The sequence below is a fragment of the Heptranchias perlo genome, chromosome 13 (genome assembly GCF_035084215.1).
Source record: "Heptranchias perlo isolate sHepPer1 chromosome 13, sHepPer1.hap1, whole genome shotgun sequence".
NCBI classification, from domain to species: domain Eukaryota; kingdom Metazoa; phylum Chordata; class Chondrichthyes; order Hexanchiformes; family Hexanchidae; genus Heptranchias; species Heptranchias perlo.
Genome location: NC_090337.1, coordinates 37,784,452 through 37,803,804, shown reverse-complemented (window position 1 = coordinate 37,803,804; position 19,353 = coordinate 37,784,452). Strand labels below are relative to the sequence as shown.

Below are 19,353 nucleotides of genomic sequence, written 5' to 3'. Positions count from 1 at the left end.
TTAAAGCTGTAGCTGTACATAATTATGTTTATGTATACAGACAAGACAATTTGTCCTACAAGGATTTGCATCAGTCTTGTGCTTTTTCTGCTAATGACTGGCAAGAACTTGGTTAAGAGCAAAAGCCAGCCGAATAGGAATTCAGGGTACCAGGGTCAGTGGCATACAAGTAGCATATTACGGAAAAGCATGTGAATATCTTACATTTTGAATCTGGCAAACTCAGGTCCTAAACTCAAACGGCAAACTTGGTACACAGTTCAAAGTACACACTTTCCGGCACAGGCATGATGGGCCTGTGCTGTATCATTCTATGATTCTATGTATTCAAACTGACAGTTTTGCAACAAGGAGCTACCAATTTTATTTCCCCTCCTCTCCACCATTCCAATATAAGGTGGGTTCTGAACTTTGAGCCATTAGTGATGCTGGTGTTCAACTTGCAGGAGTACAAATTATCTTATCAAATGTCTACTACAGTTTTAGAAGACAGACCAACTCAAATGTTTGTTGCAGTTTGATAAACACAGAATGAAGCATTTGTTATAGGCAGCATCATCTTTTTGTGCAGAGCTGTGGAAATCAGGAAAATGTGCTTAAATTTTGAATGACAACTGTAAATGTGGGTTTCTATTCTCAATTCACACTGCCTTGAATAGCTCAGTACTAAAATGTAATAACATTAGTAAAAACAAAAAGCATCTCAACTTTTGCCATGATACAAATTTAGAGGACAATGTTGGTAATTCAAACAGAAATGCAAATTCCCTAGTATATATCTGCTTTAAAAATATTCAATCTTTATATGCTCATTTATGACTGATGATAAAATAAATCAATGTGCCCAAATCTCACTTCACAAATCAATATAACCTGCACAGCTTCTACATGATAAATTTTTCCTAGTCCAAGGAAAACCCAGTGCAAGAATAGGTTTAACACCAGAATGAATACATAAGCATAAAGTGTAATTGGTCTTTGAATGAGTTGGTAACAATCAACGGAATCTGATTTAAAATGGCTCAGTCTATGATTATACAAGACTGCATTTATGGCAAAAGCTTTCCTGGTCTATATGGAAATGAGAAGATGGTCAAAGGGGCTAAAGAGAGTTCAAATATAAAAGAAACAGTCTTCCAATATTTTATGGGTAAATTACTCTACAGCAGTTTATATTTAATACAAGAAAAAGTTAAGTGGGGCAACAGACCAGAGGTTTACAGCACAGAAGAGGAGGCTGCCAATCGGCCCTTCATGTCCATGTCAGCTCTTGGCTGGTGATCCAAAATTAATCCCACTAGTTCAGTCTCCCATTGTATTATCATCTGCTTCAAATACTTATCCAATTTTCCCTTAAAAGATGCAATGATCTAAACCACTCCCTCTGGCAAAGCACACCAGGCTTCAACAACCCTCTGCATAAAGGAATTTCTAACGTCTTTCCTCAGTGACAATTTTATATTGATGAGCTCTCACACTGACTCCCGAACCAGAGGAAGTAGTCCTTCCCTATTCACTTTACCAAAGCGCTTCATAATTCTTTTAAATTATCAAATCTTCTGTTAGCCTTCTCTTCTCCAGTAGAAATAGTCCCAGCATCTCAAGTTTCTCCTCATAATTGTAATTTCCTTTCCCTGGCATCATCCTGGTAAATCTATGCTGCACTCTACAGCTTTAATGTCCTTCCTAAATTTGTGCTATATGCTCCACTGTCCATGTGCTGTATACATGTCTGTAATATTCCTGATAGGAATATTGTCACAAATTTAAACAGTGTTATAATATTTATCATTTAACCTAGTTACAGATATTTTTCATTTTTACCTTTGACTTTAATACCAAGCTTCTTCAATGCTTCCTCCACAGACTGACTCTCTCTTTTCCGCATGAAACCATTGTCTACGTGAACAGCTATTACTTGATCTTGGTTCAAAGCCTTATTCAACAAGGCCGTGCACACAGTAGAATCTACTCCTCCACTCAGTAAAACCTGTGGATCAAGTGACAAAAGTAAGAATTTCTAAACTGTGAAAACCAGTTCTGTTTATTAAAGCAAATGTGTACTATGCCACGAAAAGCTTTTTTCCTCCCCATTATTAGTGTAAAATATCTATATTAAAGTAAGCTTACCAAAACTTTGGAATGTCCAACTTTCTTTTGTATCTCTCTGATACATTCTGCTTCTCTGTTCTGGACTGTGAATGTACCACTGCAACCAGCTATATCAAACAGGAAATTCTTCAAAATGTCTTTGCCATGTTCTGTTAAGTCTACTTCCGGGTGGAACTGAACACCATAGAGCTTCTTAGACTCATTTGCTATAGCTGCATACAGTTCAAATAGAAAATTAACATGCATGACTTTTTAAAAAATACTCTTTTGCAAAAGATAAAATCTAGTGGAAAACTATTCAAAAATAGGCAGTAATTCATACTCTAACTTGCTTTAATTTCCATAAACTAAGCATTTCAAAGTATATTTCTTAAAGGAGGTGCGTTTAATAGCTTTTACAATAAACATAAACCACAGGAGCTCAGCTGTGCTTTTGGGTGATGGGATATAAGTTTGCACTAGCCATCTTCCACCTTCCACACACTTAAGCTATCTCAGCTGTGTCTCTGTGGGGAATCACGACCAGTCAATCTCTCACCTTCTGACTGCCAGTTCCAGAGTGGAGCATATGAAGACCTGAAGCAGACTACCAGCCCTGGGACAATGTGTGGAATGCATGTTTTCTTTTTTAAAAAATCAAAAAAGGTCCCATTGTGGATCACACAACACAGGCCATTGGCAACCATGGTCTGTAATTGACCATGAGATGTGTGCGGCATAGCGCAAACGCCCTCTCAATGTTCCTACTTGTGAGAAACAGTCGCATTGCTGTACTACACTACCCCTCATAGCACTTTCTTACTACTCTGAATTCCACTGCTTTATTATAGACAGTTACAGTTCACTGCTGAGCCCCCCTCTTCTCTTACCCTCTGTCCACAAACACAAATATACATTCCACTTTGGAAGGGATAGATTGTGCTGTAAGTTCAAGTGATCCTTTATGGAATATAGGTAAGTTAATTACCTCAATCCACAATGCAAAAATTATGAAAGGGTAATCATTTTAAAGCAATTTCATGATGAAAAATAACACCTGGAAACAAGAGTTTGTTTAATGGTACTGCATAACTACAGAGCTTGATCAGGTAGCCAAAAGCTTGTGCAAAAGAACTAGCGTCCTGATTGCTCCCTCCATCACTCATTTTAGACGGTCGATATACCGGGACATATCCTCAAAAGGAGCAGTAGGTGTGTGGATGGAAGGAGTATAAAATATTGCCTTCTTTTTTATGATGCTATTTTGAAAAAAAGTTTAAAATCTCCTACATACAGGAGACATTCCCAGATTTACCATATATGTTCTAACAAAAGTAAAGGCCCACCATTTTAGGTATCCCATCAGAAGGGAGTTGGACAAGCAAGTCAACTACAAGAGTTCCAGAATGCAGGTATTCCTTTGTGGTTCTAGATGTTGATCCACTGTCACCACTAAGAAAATTCAATAACAATTGGGTACTGCTATGTAAAAATCATCACATGCACGCACAAAAAAACAAAACACTGTGCTAGTAATACTGGTCATAATCAAAGCATGGATAAATTGCTGACTATCCATTCTATAACAATTTGCCTATCACACTGCATTCAAAACACAAACATGGTCAAACCTGGTTTCACACAAACTATTCAATGTTAAATTGAGTCTCAAGTATACCTGCTACAATGTTTCCAGATTGTGCGACGACTTTGAAGCCCTCTGCCACCTTGTCCACGCTATCACCATGAGTGAGCAAAACAAGCTCGTCTTTCTGTAGACCTCTAATGGAGGGGGAAATGTAATAAAGAAATATAGAAGACTAAACAATAAAAGACACTGGAATTTATCAGGCTTTTAAGTATATTAATTTTTAATAATGATATCTGACAAAAAGGCCAACATGAAATTGCTGGTTCCATTGGAAATAATTTTCATTTTTTTCTTTGGGGCCGTGAAGAGAGGAAGTCCCATGCAATACTTGAAGGAAAAGTATGCAATTTAGTCTCAAAAGCATTGGTAAATAATAGTTGAGAAAGCATATAATTTAGCAGACTTTCTAGGTACTTACAAGACAGTCAGATATTTGTAAAGAAATCTAGCAGTGCCTACTGGCACAAAACTGCTCCACTGAAGAATCAAAACAAAAGTGCCATCTTTTAAGGGAGGAGAATTTAATGCAGGAAAAATTCTATGAAGCTTTTCAAGTTGTAGACGTTCCTAGCCTTCCTTTCTAAATACATATTAGATTTATTAAGCCTGGCACAAAAATATATGGACTACAAAGACTAAATGGTGCAGTAAGCAAGCATTTTGTCATCTCTGGGCAGAAAGACTCATCTCTCTGCTGACTAAATCCCACATAAAACATATTTGGGCAGTCTCAACCCAGTTGCTAGCAGCTGCAGGTCTACAGCATAAAACTGTCATAATTCAGCACAACATAGCCAACTTGCTTAGACAGGACATAAAGACAACTGGTTCTGAGGGTGGATTTCAGACACATTGGTGTAGTTGTCACCGTTGATAGTGGCGAAATCGAGGAGCAAGTTCCAGCGTTCGCATGTGTGGTAAAACATGGAAATCCGGAACTTGCTCCTACGGGTTCGCTGGCGATATGACAGCTTCGAATTAAAGGTGTATCACCGGCTGCAATCAGTGAAATCATTGAAAAAACACCAACTTGCTCAGCTGCCCAGCTGGAAAGTGAGTAATATCGCCACAAAACAGGTACGCTTAAAAATACCAGGTCTAAACTAAGTTTTAATAGCTCGATAAGTCTTAATGACTGCCAAACAACTAAAAATTAACTTTAAAAAATGTGGAGTCTCATTATTCATTATTTTAAATAGCTTTTGGTCATTAAAAAAAAATTGAAAATTTTTGTTTAAAAAAAACTTTTCCCTTGTCTCTAATTCGATTATTTCTTACGCTCTCTTTTTTTCGCTGTCTGTAACTGTTTTTACAATGATTTTAATGTTGTACCTTTCACTTCTTGGATTTCACGTTCCAAGCCTGCAGAAACAGTTTTGCAGCTTGCCAAAAATGCTGCAATCTGATTGGTCGAGGGGAGAGTGTGCTCCTCTCGCTTCTCCCACGGGTCCTAGCTTCGCTCGAACTAACGCTGGACTCTTCTCCGCTTCCTATTCGAGGAATTGCACCCAGTAAGTCAGTGGGTTAGTATAAATCTATGGAGTGGCAAGCACTGTTGGTTCGCCACTCTGAGCAATTTCTGGGCCATTGCTGGGGTAGAGAGACTTATAATTTGCACTTGTCCTATGCTATACTTGACATTGAATTGCTTGCTCATCACACCAGATAACAAAACTGGATTTCTTTTTTTTTGAAGAAAAGCAGTTAGAACATCTGAACACAAAAAAGGTCTGCATTGTGGCAAATGGTTCCTCAAATGTACTGAAGTACGAAAACCACAAACTAACCAGCAACTTTTTACAATTACAAAATCTACAATTAATTTCAAACCATGAACCAGTTTCAACTGCTCATTTCTCAAGGACAAAAAACTACAAACATATCTGAATTAGAATAGGCCATCAGTACCTGAACAGTGAACAGCTATTGTCCATGTTTACTGTAAATACACCATCTTCTCTCACATTCTTTCTGTGCACTGTACCTCCAAAAACTTTATTCATCATCTGTGAATTTAAATTAAAAAATGGTTTGTAGGTCATGCTTCAATTTTCCCCTAAATAAAACTTTGAAATTCCAATCCATTGTCAAATAGATGACATACCCAAGACAACTGGTGAAACCACACTATGCCAGCAGAAATGCACTACTGCATAACTCAACACAGTTTCAAATGAAATTACACCACCATAGTACCACTGATAAATAAAAATGTATAGATAAAAGTGTGATTTTTAAGATAATAATCTCAGTCTTTATCAAACACCTACATTAATGATCTGAATTTGTGCACAGTACCTGCATTCCATAGCAGATTCCAAGAACAGGTTTGCCAATTCTAAATATTGCTGGATCAAACCATGGAGCATCTTCTGCATAGACAGAACTTGGCCCCCCAGATATGATGATAGCTCTGCAAAACAAACAGTATTTAAGAGCCAGTCATTTGTATATTTGTAGGAATGTAATAAGTGTATTAAAAAGATAAACTGGTAATCAAATTCTATAATGAAAGAGAAGCTTCCAATGTAATATTAACGATTAAAAAAAAGTAAGAAAATTAGAAAGTAAGAGGAACTCCAATAGAACTGGAATTAAACACAAAAAGGAATGGAACATTCTGCGCAAAATAGAACAAGCAGAATTGTTAAAAGAAAGCGCTGATAGTGACAAAGTTAATGCCTCTTTTGTTTTCATAAATCCAGTGAATATCAGTATCATTGGGAGAATTTTCAGAACCCAAGAGCGTAAAGCAATTAAATTTAATATAACTGAGGAAACTGATCCTAATGACCATCACATTTCAGCTCCATGAAAATGTCAGTCTCAAGCCACTTTCCCCAGCCAGTTATTCCAATTACAAGATTAGGACTTTATCAAAAAGATATCCAAGATTATTGTAAGATACAATACACAAATTGAAATTGTAGATATTCATACATTAAAATCAACCAGAGTACAAAAAACTAACATACCATATGGGAAGTTTTTAAAGCTGTGAAGCTACCTTTTCCGGATGGGGTCTCACACTTGCTAAAATGCAAGGAATCTTAGAACACCAGGTTATAGTCCAACAGTTTTATAATAATAAAATAATAAAACTGTTGGACTATAACCTGGTGTTGTAAGATTCCTTACATTTGTCCACCCCAGTCCATCACCGGCATCTCCACATCATTGCTAAAATGCAACACACTGTCATTTCAGCAATCTCATACCAGATTTACATCAAAAGTTTTGCAGAGGCAAAGCTGAAATTGCATTTAACCGACAAATAGTACATAACTGGTCTAGAGGATCATTCAGTATTAGCAGACATCAAACATTAATTAATATACTTTTGAGACTAATACTGAAATTATTTTCATCTCAATTTCTTCACAAATATGGACCATTAGAACTTCTTCTCTTGAGAATTTGAATAGCTTAAGCTTTTTTTAAAAAAAATAAAAATGGTATCTTTTACAAAAGGTAATTCCATACCATGTAACAACCACAACCAAGACTGAATGTTACTGGTCTCCGGTGTAGACGATTGTCCAGGACCGAATTTCTCTAGAAAGACAAATTATTTAGAAATCCTGCAGGGTCGCCTCTGAATGGTTTCAAAAAAATGTTTTATAGAAATTGAACATGACAGTCAAGGGGAGGCGGACATATCTTACAGAAGGCTATTCCGCCCACTGTGCCTGTGCCGACTCTTTGAAAGAGCTATCCAATTAGTCCCACTCCCCTGCTCTTTCCCCATAGCCCTGTCAATGTTTTCCCCTTCAAGTATTTATCCAATTTCCTTCTGAAAGTTACTATTGAATCAGCTTCCACCACCCTTTCAAGCAGTGCATTCCAGATCATAACTTGCTGCGTAATAAAAAAAAATGTATCCTCATGTCGCTTCTTGTAATGTGATTGGCAAAAGAACATCTGTCCCCTCTGATTACCGACCCTTCTGCCACTGGAAACAATTTCTCCTTATTTACTCTGTAAATCCATTCACTATTTTGAACACCTCTATCATATCTCCCCATAACCTTCTCTATTCTAAGGAGAACAACCCCAGCTTCTCCAGACTCTCCACATAAGTGATCATCCCTGGTACCATTCTAGTAAATCTCTTCTGCATCCTTCCTAAAGTGTGGTGCCCAGAATTGAACACAATACTCCAGCTGAGGCCTAACCATGTCTTATAAAAGGTTTAGCATAACTTCCTCACTTTCATGCTCTGCCTCAATTAATAACACCAACGATCCCACATGTTTTAACAATCTTCTCAACTTGTCCTGCCATCAAAGATTTGTGTACATGCACCCCAGATCTCTCTGTTCCTGCAACCCCTTTAAAATTGAACCATTTAGTTTATATTGTCTCTCCTCATTCTTCCTACCAAAATGTTTCACTTCATACTTTTCTGCATTAAATTTCATCTGCCATGTGTCTGTCCATATCCTCCTGAAGTGTGTTACTATGCTCCACATTGTTTACTACAGTTCTGAACTTTGTGTCATCTGCAAACTTTGAAATTATACCCTGTATACCAAAGTCCAGGTCATTAATATATATCAAAAAGAGCAGTGGTCCTAATACTGACCCCTGGGGAACCCCATTGTATATTTCTCTCCAGTCTGAATAACAACTGTTCACTACTACTCTCTTCTTTCTGTCCCTTAGCCAATTTCATATCCATGCTGCCACTGTCCCTTTAATCCCATGGGCTTTAAATTTGCTAACAAATCTATTATGTGGTACTTTATTAAATGCCTCTTGAAAGTCCATACACACATCAACCCTCTCGGTTACTTCAAAGAACTCAATCAAGTTAGTCAAACACGATTTTCCTTTAATAAATCCGTGCTCACTTTCATTTATTAGCCCATACTTTTCCAAGTGCCAATTAATTTTGTCCCAGACTATTGTCTCAAAGTTTCCCCACCAGCAACGTTAGGCTGACCGTCCCATATTTGCTGGGTTTATCCCGCTTCGTTTTTAAAAAAAAAAACCAGAGTATAACATTTGCTATCCTCCAGTCCTCTAGCACCGCCCCCATATCTAACGAGGATTGGAAGATTGTGGTCAGAGCCTCTGCAATCTCTACCCTTACTTCCCTTAGTAACCTAGTGTTAACTGTATCTGTGATTTATATCAATTAGTGTTAATTGTATTCACGTGGTGGGTATCAACTGGGGACTCTTGTATGTATCCATTCATAGGAGGGTGTGTAATGTTGAGCTATGAATAAAGGCTTGGAAGCAACTGAGGATCAGGCTCTAGCATTCTATCCTTCACCACTTGGCTATCCAGCTTAGAACATGGTAGCAGAGGATGGTTCTTTTTTTTGGACTTAAAACAAAACTTGAAAGCCTAGTGGCCATTGTGGAAAATGGCAGAAAGCAAGTTTAAATTGTCAAGGTACGATTTCCCTCCAGCGTTCTGAGTTTGAACCATATGACCAGTGGAAGAATGAGGTTGATATGTAGACACAGGTCACGATTCTGCTAAAGAGAAAACAAGGCATGGCCTTGTTGCTTCCTGAATGAAGCAAAATCATTAAGTAAGGTATTTTCCGAGATGGATGCCGATCTTTTGGATAATGAAGGTTTTATCATTCTAATAGCATTTCTGGATCAAATCTACAAGAAAAATGACCTGTTAAGTGCCTATGAGGCCTGGTCAGCGTTTGATTAACTATCCGTTTTCCGAAGTCTTTCAATGGAAGAGTATATCATGGACTTTAACAAATTGTACAAAAAGTTGACAAAGTTCCAATTGGGAATCCCTGGATCGGTACTAGCGTTTAAATTACAAAATTGTGCTAAGGGGTTTCATATGGACAGGCAACTGGTACTAACGGACATCCAGTTCTCGGAAAATGAGACTCTGTTGGATCAAATGTTTGCTGCCTCAAAGAAAGTCCTGGGGAAACAGTCATTCCCTTCAGTCTTCATGGAACAAATGGGGTCTTCCGCTGTGACACAAAGAATGGAAGATTCGATGGTTACCAGGTTTCGAAATGTTCCAGATACTAAACGCAGGCGCCAGTCCAGGTTTCAAAATTTTCAAGAGACCTGACGTAGGTGTCGATGTAACAGAAGGATTAAAGACAGCCAGATTGGTGATGAAAGCAGGTACAGCAAATCCAGTCATATCAACAGAAGACAAAATTGGGACAGTAATAATGGACGAATAAATCCCAGGAATGCCCAAGGGAAAATTAGTAGATGCTTTAGATGTGCCTCTAAGTATCATGAGGCAAACTGCCCAGAGTGAAGATGCAGGGTCTTTGAAATGACACATGAAGAAAGTAATTCTGAGGTAACAGATAAACAGAAGTAGAAGATGTAGCTTAACTAGAACACAGAACAGTCACGTAACGTAACTAGGAGCAGAAGTCCTCATGATCATGAAGTTTTGTGGCTGCCAATAAACTTGAGGATAAAGAGAGGCAAAACAAAAGGAGTTAGACAGTTGGAAAGAATTTGGAGTTTATTCTGAGGTAGCAGATAAGGGTCAACCAGCTTTGTCATAGATGGGTTTGTACTGAAAAAGTCCTTGCAGATGGGACTTAAGGCTAAAGCGAGGTTGGTAGCTGGGAGTTTTGAAGAGAAACTCTGATACAGATGTTTGAGTGGATTCTCCCACTGCTGGAAAGGTAATCTTAAAAAAAATCTTTTTTGGTTCTTTTGGGTCAATTGACATAAAAACCACATTTCTGCAGAGCGATACTTTTCAGAGAGAATGTTTCTGAAACTGCCTAAAGGGGCAGCAGATGCGGAAGGAAAACTATGGAAATTAATCAAATGCGCCTACGCCTGAATGATGCTTCCAAGATATGGTATTTTTCAGTGAGATCTGTTTTGCTGAAAAAAGGTTGTGTTCAACTAAAAGTGGATCCCGCAATGTTTTATCGGTACCATGACGGAAAACTTTCAGGCATTTTCATGATGCATGTTGATGATTTCTTATGGGATGGTACTGCGGAATTTGAGAAATTCATCATTAAGATTAGAGTAGAATTTAAAATTCGGAGTCAGGCCTGTGGGGCTTTTAAATATATTGGTTTAGATATTAAGCAGAGTGGGTCTGATATAACTTTAAATCAACAGTCCTATTTAGGAAGTGTTACTCCCATCCCGGTTATCATGCTGGGTCATCACAGAAAGGTGATGTGATATCTGAAGGAGACAGAGCAATTACGAAGCTCGATTGGTCAGCTGAACTGGTTGTGCACTCAGACTAGACCAGATGCTAGTTTTGACGTGTTGGAGTTAAGTACTTCAATGAAACAGCCCATTGGGAATGTTTTAAGAGCGAATAAAACATTAGGAAAATTAAATATAGATAAATATGTGCTTAAGTTCCCATCCTTAGGTAACCTAAAGAAACTGAAGCTAGTTATCTTTAGCGATGCTTCACATGCTAATCTTCCTGATGGGTATTCTAGTGCAGCTGGTTTCATAGTGTTTCTTATGGGTGTGAATAAGAAATGTTGTCCTTAAGCTTGGGAAGCTAACAAAATAAAAAGGGTTGTTAAAAGTACTCTGGCTTTTTTAAAATTAATTCATGGAATGTGGGCATCGCATTTATTGCCCATCCCTAATTGCCCTTGAGAAGTTGGTGGTGAGCTGCCTTCTTGAACCGCTGCAGTCCATGTGGTGCAGGTACTCATACAGTGCTATTGAGTATGGAGTTCCAGGACTTTGACCCAGTGACGATGAAAGAACGGCGATATATTTCCAAGTCAGAATGGTGTGTGACTTGGAGAGGAACATGCAGGTGGTGGTGTTCTATGCGTCTGCTGCCCTTGTCCTCTAGGTGGTAGAGGTCGTGGATTTGGGAGGTGCTGTCGAAGAAGCTGGGGCATGTTGCTGCATTGCATCTTGTAGATGGTACACAGTGCAGCCACGGTGTGCTGGTGAAGGGAGTGAATGTTTAGGGTGGTGGATGGGGTGCTAATCAAGCAAGCTGCTTTGTCCTGGATGGTGTCGAGCTTCTTGAGTGTTGTTGGAGCTGCACTCATCCAGGCAAGTGGAGAGTATTCCATCACACTCCTGACTTGTGCCTTGTAGATGGTGGAAAGGCTTTGGGGAGTCTGGAGATGAGTCACTCGCCACAGAATACCCAGCCTCTGACCTGCTCTTGTAGCTACAGTATTTATGTGGATGGTCCAGTTTAGTTTCTTTTCAATGGTGATCCCCAGGATGTTGATGGTGGGGGATTCGGCGATGGTAATGCCGTTGAATGTCATGGGGAGGTGGTTAGACACTCTCTTGGTGGAGATGGTCATTGCCTGGAGCAAATGTTACTTGCCACTTATCAGCCCAAGCCTGGATGTTATCCAGGTCTTGCTGCATACAGGCAAAGGCTGCTTCATTATCTGCTTATTAGCTACTGAAACACTGGCTCTTATAGACACAGTGGATATGGGATCTATTTGGCAAATATCTTGAGCGACATCCTGTACAATGGGAGCACTGAAGATAGTATATCCATTGAATGTTATGTAGACAATCGTTCATTGTGGGACAATGTACACTACGAAAAATGAGAGGGAGAAGATTACGGATTGACCTTGCTGGCTTGAAAGAAATGCTGGAAAGGAAATCTCTAAAATTAAATGGGTGGATTCAAGCCATCAAGATTATATGGGGTCCTGGAGAAGGATCGCCTTACAATGTTAAGCTTTGAATAGTACAAGTTGTACAAAGTATGGAAGTTTCTAATTTTTGAAATTCTGTTTGTTTTGTATATATAAAGTTTATTTTTTTTTAATTTTAGAGAGATGGGAACCTGTTAATTGTATTTGTGACATCAATTAGTGTTAATTGTATTCAGGTGGTGGCTATCAATTGGGGACTCTCTTGTATCCATTTATAGGAGGGTGTGTAATGTTGAACTGAGAATAAAGGCTTGGAAGCAACTGAAGACCAGGCTCTAGTATTCTATCCTTCACCACCTGGCTATCTAATTTAGAACACCCAGGGTGCATGGACTGGGTGATTTTTCTACTTTGAATACTGCCAATCATTTAAGTACCTCCACTTTATCTATTCTTATCCTATCCAATATCGCCAATACCTCCTCCTTTACTGCTACATCGGCAGCATCCTCTGCTCCAGTGAAGACTGATGCGAAGTATTCATTTAGTACCTCAGCCATACCATCTGCCCCCACAAGAAAATCTCTTTTTGGTCCCTGACCGGCCCCACCCTACCAATGACTATGTGTTTATTATTTATATGTTTATAAGACTTTTGGGTTCCCTTTTATTTTAGCCACTAATCTATTCGCATACTCTCTCTTTGCCCCTCTTAGTCCCCTTTTTACACTCCCCTCTATACTTTCTGTACTCAGCTAGTTTCTCTACTGTATTATGAACTGTAGACGTCATAAGCCTCCTTTTCCTCTCATTTTAACCTCCATAACTTTAGTCATACAGGGAGCTCTAGCTATGGATGCCCTTCCTTTTCCCCTTGTGGGAGTGTGTCTACACTGTACCTGAACTATCTGCTACTTAAAGGCTTCCCATTGTTCAATTACTGTTTTGCCTACTAATTTTTGATTCCAATCCACCAGGGCAAGATCCCTTTTTAAATCGAGCATGACATAAGCCCTGTAACGTTTTACTTTATTAGAAGGCGCTATATAAACGCAAGCTGTAGAAGTAACTTCCAACACCACAGAAGTTTAAATATCCAGGCCTATGTTTCATTCAGAATCAGAATAAATGTAAGTTGAAATGTATACATTTCTTGTTTTTAACCCCTGTGGTACTGTTGAATTTTTCCACTAGAAACCAGCATTTCCCTTAACTAAAGCTTCACTTGGTATGCAATTCACCTTCTCTTACCTTGTTGGTATTTTGCCATTCCATTATCTAAGACTGTGCTGTTAAATGAAAATGATTACAGGTGCATGGAATTCTAAGTCTGTAACTTGAAGGCCTCTGGATAAATGAACCCCAAATGATAAACAACATATCCCAGCCTGCAGAGATAGGGAGTTTCCAACACCTGTTAATTTCAGTAGCATTTCCACTATTCCAAGTAGTCTGGCAACCAAGAATGAAAACACAATACAATTATCATGTTTCTCCATAGAGAACTACAGTGAAGCATTTTGAAAGTTTTCTCATCATCCTTGTAAAAAGAATAAATTTATATTATTGATCATATTCTAAACAACTATCATTGAATATATCTCCATCTCCCTCCCCCCGAAACACAAACTCATCCACTTAAACTGCACCAAAAGCCAATTCTTACCGAAAACCATTCTCTTTGATTGCAAAAGCAGGTGTTTCCAGTGGCAGGATTTCTGACTGTACAAAAAGTTCTCTCACACGCCGGTCAATTACTTTTCCATATTGCGCTCCTGCATCAAGAATCACCAGAGCCCCTTCATACTGATGCCCAGCATCCTTGATGTCTCCTCCAGCAGTCTCCTATTCAAAAGAGAATCAAAGTTGATAACAGAATACCTTTATGATCAATTTAATTTTAAAAAAACTTCTGAAAAGTTGCTACACATGCCATATCTCATTCACAATAACTACATCAATATACAAGCTGAAACTTAAGATTTATTAAAACATACATTTTGTCGCTTCACAAGTCTTAATTTTAGGAACTGGTGCACTACTACTGTACAATAGACAACTTAAAAATACACCAGTTCAGCTCTGTGCAACTTTTTAAGAAGGAAAAACTAAGTTTAACACAACAGATCAGCTGAAATCTTCAACAATTTACACACAGAAAGCTTCTCAAAAAAATGTTTTGTTCAAAATACACTAGATAGCGAAAGGGGTCACAGCATCAAAATTCTGTTCCACGGTTGTAGCGCAATGATGAGTTCCTGATCCAAACCATACCAACAGAAAGGAACCAAGATGAGGCTGTTTAAATGCACCTTTCAGCAACACTGGAAAAGAAACCTGGAATCGGTAAACTGTTCTTCCTGTAATGGTATAGCACTGAAGATAAAATTTACAAAGCTAATATATTAGCAGCTGACAGATGATGCCCACTTACTAAGTCTGGATAAGAAATAAGTTTATTTCGGCTTGTAAAGACACATTATTCAAAAAGCCTGCACTAAACACTTTCAATTCAGAAGCAACTTCTTGTGTAACTCAGATTAAAAAAAGTTAGTGCCTGCTCAAACCACACATCAAAAAATGCTGGCAGTATATATTTACTCCATCAAATTTTCTATAGCTGTCTCCTCCCAGATCATAATATTTCTCTTCCTTTGCCTGGGGCCAGCAGCAGTACAATCAATGCAAAATTCATTGGAACTTCAAAAGCAAGCTTCAAAACCAATCAGATTGTAATTTTAAAGAGATAAACATTCTGTCAATCAGACCTTTGCCATTGCCCAATCAAGTACGTAAATGTATGTCAATAGGACAAATATCTGAAGTTTAAAAGTTAACCTCTAATTAAAACGTTTTACCCGCTGTGCATTTTAGTGGTTGTCATATCGTAGGTGTCAGTTTGAGGCCAGTGTTACAGTTTAAGCTCCCACCCCCCAACCCCCCAAACAAAAAAAATTCTCATGTTCAAGACTAGACTGCACTTTCCATAAGTAGACCAAGTCTCTCTGAACCAAAACTTACCATGTACAGGTTAGATTGTTAAATCTGGGCTGCACTAAAGTGAACCACAAATTGTGGCAAATCACCTTTTGTAGCATGTGGGATTTCTGCTCATTAACTATAAGTGTCAGCTTGGCTCAAATGACAGCAATCGCACAATTCTCAGTTGTGTGTTCAATCCTCCTTTTGCACTTGGCTACACAAGCTAGGGTGACATTTCAACACTGTACTGAGGGTATTTTACTTTTTCAGAGGTGTCATTCTTCAGTTAAAATGTTAAACTGAGGCTCCATCTCCCTGTTCTAGAGGTTCAGGTTGATGGAAAAGACCCACAGCAATATTTGAAAAGGGAGTTCTTCCATTGTCCTGCTCAACATTCCTCCCTCAACCATCAGCACCAAAAGTAGTGTGCAAATTGGCCCCTACATTTACCCACAGAACACTGACTGCACAACAGGAAAAAATGGTAATTTATCACATGAAAAGTTTTGCAATGCCCTCAGAACTATAGTAATGCACTATTTAAATGCAAGTTCTTTCTCACCTCAGAAGATGGAACAGCAGCATAGTTCTAGGTCACTCCATTCAGGCTCTCTCTCCACATTTACAGATAAAACTATATCAAGCAAAATAGGCAAGATACAAAGTGACACTATGATCAAAGTCTGTGATGCTACACTGCACAAGATGATTCCTCGGAGAGCACCTATTCTAATCTTATACAAAAGGACTGAGGACATCAAAAATCTCTGCAATTAAAAAGATGTCCTTTCCTTTGACGATCAATTTCTTTGCAACAGCCAAGCAATCAAAATATTCCGTTTTTTTTGCCCACCTTGGTAAATATAGTAGTAACTCAGAATTACTGTCTTCCTTCCCAGATTCAACCCTGCCGGACAGGGGTTCACATCTAACCATGGCTAGAAAATGTAGCTCCATCTATCAACCATCTCCTGTCATCAATTTGAAGTCCAGTGAGCGGAGCACTCTTGATTACATCATAACCAGTACCAATTTAAAGCAACTGTACTAGCAGTGCTGCGTTATGACGAACATGCATAGGTAGAGCTCTGCAATGGGTTATTCAAAAATCTGTGATCTCCTGGGAGAGGCGAATAACCAGTGTGTACTTAACCACACTTGATCCATCTAGAAGTAACCTACAGGCTCCCCTTTAATTACTTCCTTAATGAATCTATCGTTTGAGCCGCTTGTAACCTTCCTCGAAGTTTATTCCACATGTCATCATGTGAAGAACATACTGACATCAGTCCGACATTTGCTTGTCAATTACAATATGTGCCTTTGTTCTGCATATACTCTTTCTACACCTTTTCTGAACATGTATACCTCTACCAGTTCTCATTCAAAGGCCGAAAAGCCCATTTTTCTCACAACAGAAGGATCAAAAGCTAGAGCTTCCTGGATGACTAAAGATATAGAAATTAAAATGAAACAAGGAGACTTATGACAAATGTACAGTTCATAATACAATAGAGAATCAAGCTCAATACAGAAAGTAGAGATCTTAAAAAAAGGGGAATAAGAGGAGCAGAGAGAGTATGAGAATAGATTAGTTGCTAACATAAAAGAGAATCCAAAAGTCTTTTATAAACATTAAACAGTAAAAGGGTAGTGCTGATTAGGGACAAAAGGAGATCATCTTGTGGAGGAAGAGGGTATGGCTGAGGCACTAAATGAATGCTTCACATCAGTCTTCACTAGAAAAGAGGTTGCTGTCAATGTAGCAGTAGAGGAGGAGGTAGTAGCAATACTGGATAGGATAAAAATAGATAAAGAGGAGGTACTTAAAAGATTGACAGTACTCAAAGTAGAAAAGTCACCCGGTCCAGATGGGATGCATCCTAAGTTACTGAGGTAAGTAAGGGTAGAAATTGCAGAGGCTCTGGCCACAATCTTCCATAGATATGGGGGTGGTGCCAGAGGACTGGTGGACTGCAAATGTTGCACGCCTGTTCAAGAAAAGCGGAGGGGGATAAACCCAACAATTAAAGGCCAGTCAGCCTAATGTCAGTGGTGGGGAAACTTTGAGAGAATATAATTCCAGACAAAATTAATTGGCACTTGGAAAAATAAATGAAAGTCAGCACCGATTTGTTACGGGAAAATTGTGTTTAACTAACCTGGTTGAGTTCTTTGAAGTAACAGAATGGGTTGATGAGGGTAGTGCGATGATGTTGTGTACATGGTCTTTCAAAGGGCATTTAATAAAGTACCACATAATCGACTTGGAAGCAAAATTAAAGCCCATGGGATTAAAGGGACAATGACAGCATGGATACAAAACTGGCTAAGGGACAGAAAGCACAGTAGGGGAGAGAGGGTTGTCCTACAAGAGATTGAGTAGAATGGACCTATATTCTCTGGAGTTTACAAGAATGAGGGGTGATCTTATTGAAATGTATAAAATTCTTCAAGGGCTTGGACACAGCAGATGCTGAGAAGCTGCTCCCCCTGGCTGGAGTGTCAAAAATTAGGAGTTATAGTCTCAAGATAAAGGATCGGCCATTTAGGACCGAGATGAGGAAAAATTTCTTCACTCAGAGGGTTGTGAATCTTTGGAATTCTCGACCCCAGAGGGCTATGGGGAAAGAGCAGGGAAGTGGGACTAATTGGATAGCTCTACCAATGAGCCAGCACAGATATGATGGGCCAAACAGCCTCCTTCTGTGCTGTATGATACTATGAACTCAATCCTCTTCGGGTTCAGCCTTATGGCTCTTCTCTGCACTGCTTCTCTTGAATCTTAAATTATCAAAACTACACATAGTATTTCAGGTGCCATGTGAGTATCCAAACTAGCCCCTTCCTACTGTCTAGTCCCAATTTCCCAGGTGATATACAAGTTAGAAGTATGCTGGATGCACTGATCATTGGAGGATACTCAACTCTAGTATGCATATTTTAGTGTAGGGTTGCAAGAAACAAAGTTCACTTAACCAGGAAATGTTCAGTATACCAAAGTACACGGTAATGTGCACTATCGACCATCGAACAAAAATTACCCCAAGAGCAGCAATGCCAACATCTGAAAATATTTTAAAACGCAATCTTTATGGCACATCTAAGCAGAATAGGTTACTTAAAAAGTGACTTGCACGTGTTGAGATCATGCAGGAAAGTATTTACTGTTTTGTTTTAAAGCCTATCGGGCAGAATGCTGTCCCTTTAAACAAAACTTGCCCCATTACAAAAACATTTGTCCATTATTACCGTTAGTCTTATATTTACCCATTTTGATAACGACCAATCGCTCTTCGGGACGCTCCTGCGGGCAATGACCATTTTGCAGCCTAACATTAATGACGAAGATAGGGCACGAACCCATTGCACACAGGCCTCTCCGATCTCTGGCACCGGACGCCCGGAGCTGTCTTTTTTTAAAACTGAAGACTCGAGCGCGGCTCTACTTTACAGAGTTCAACAAACACACTGAATGCTGGGAGTGCAACTTTAGCAGCTCCTGATCCAGACTCAGGCCGGTTTTCTCATTCCCTCCCTTCCCCCCCCCCCCCCCCCCCGGGCAGCGGGCCCGCCTCTCCAACATAACAAGTCATTACCGAATTAAACAAACCAGGCGGGAAACAACAACCTCCCCTGCGGCCTCGACACCGCGCTGCTCAGCCAGGCCTCAGGTCACCATCTAAGAGAAAGAGGCGAAGAAAACACAACTGAGCAGCCGGATCTCCAGGCCGCAGCCTCGAGTTCTCCTGCAGCTCACAACACTTAGGGGCCAGACAGCAACCCGCTTGTTCGGCCACAAGACCTCCACCGCCCGCAGCACTGGATACTGCGGGGTTTTGTGTAAAGCGGGGGCAGGCCGACACCAAGGCCCGACCCGCTCCCCGCCCGTCGAAACTGACCTTGGAATCGCCGTTACACAGCGCCATCGATATCGCTCCCAGTCCGGTGGCAACTCCCACCGCGCGCGCGCCTCTGCTCTCCAGCCACGCGCTGCCGCTTTCGCGCCGACAATGCGAGACCAGCCCACACTACACCG

General features: G+C 39.6%; 1 protein-coding gene and 1 long non-coding RNA gene across 2 annotated transcripts in view; one reads left to right on the top strand and one right to left on the bottom strand.

Moving 5' to 3' along the window:
* The window catches only part of LOC137331508 (uncharacterized), a 15,944-nt gene extending 13,858 nt beyond the window's left edge, over window positions 1–2,086 (top strand). Inside the window, exon 3 of the long non-coding RNA XR_010965514.1 lies at window positions 1,867–2,086. This is a non-coding gene — a long non-coding RNA (uncharacterized lncRNA). The remainder of the gene's footprint in view (window positions 1–1,866) is intronic.
* The window catches only part of gmps (guanine monophosphate synthase), a 27,218-nt gene extending 7,865 nt beyond the window's left edge, over window positions 1–19,353 (bottom strand). Inside the window, exons 1-7 of the mRNA XM_067995343.1 lie at window positions 19,217–19,353; window positions 13,999–14,177; window positions 6,041–6,155; window positions 5,651–5,748; window positions 3,770–3,873; window positions 2,131–2,324; window positions 1,825–1,990 (exon numbers count right to left, since the gene is read on the bottom strand). Coding sequence (XP_067851444.1) covers window positions 1,825–1,990; window positions 2,131–2,324; window positions 3,770–3,873; window positions 5,651–5,748; window positions 6,041–6,155; window positions 13,999–14,177; window positions 19,217–19,243 — 883 coding nt within the window. The 5' untranslated portion in view covers window positions 19,244–19,353. The remainder of the gene's footprint in view (window positions 1–1,824; window positions 1,991–2,130; window positions 2,325–3,769; window positions 3,874–5,650; window positions 5,749–6,040; window positions 6,156–13,998; window positions 14,178–19,216) is intronic.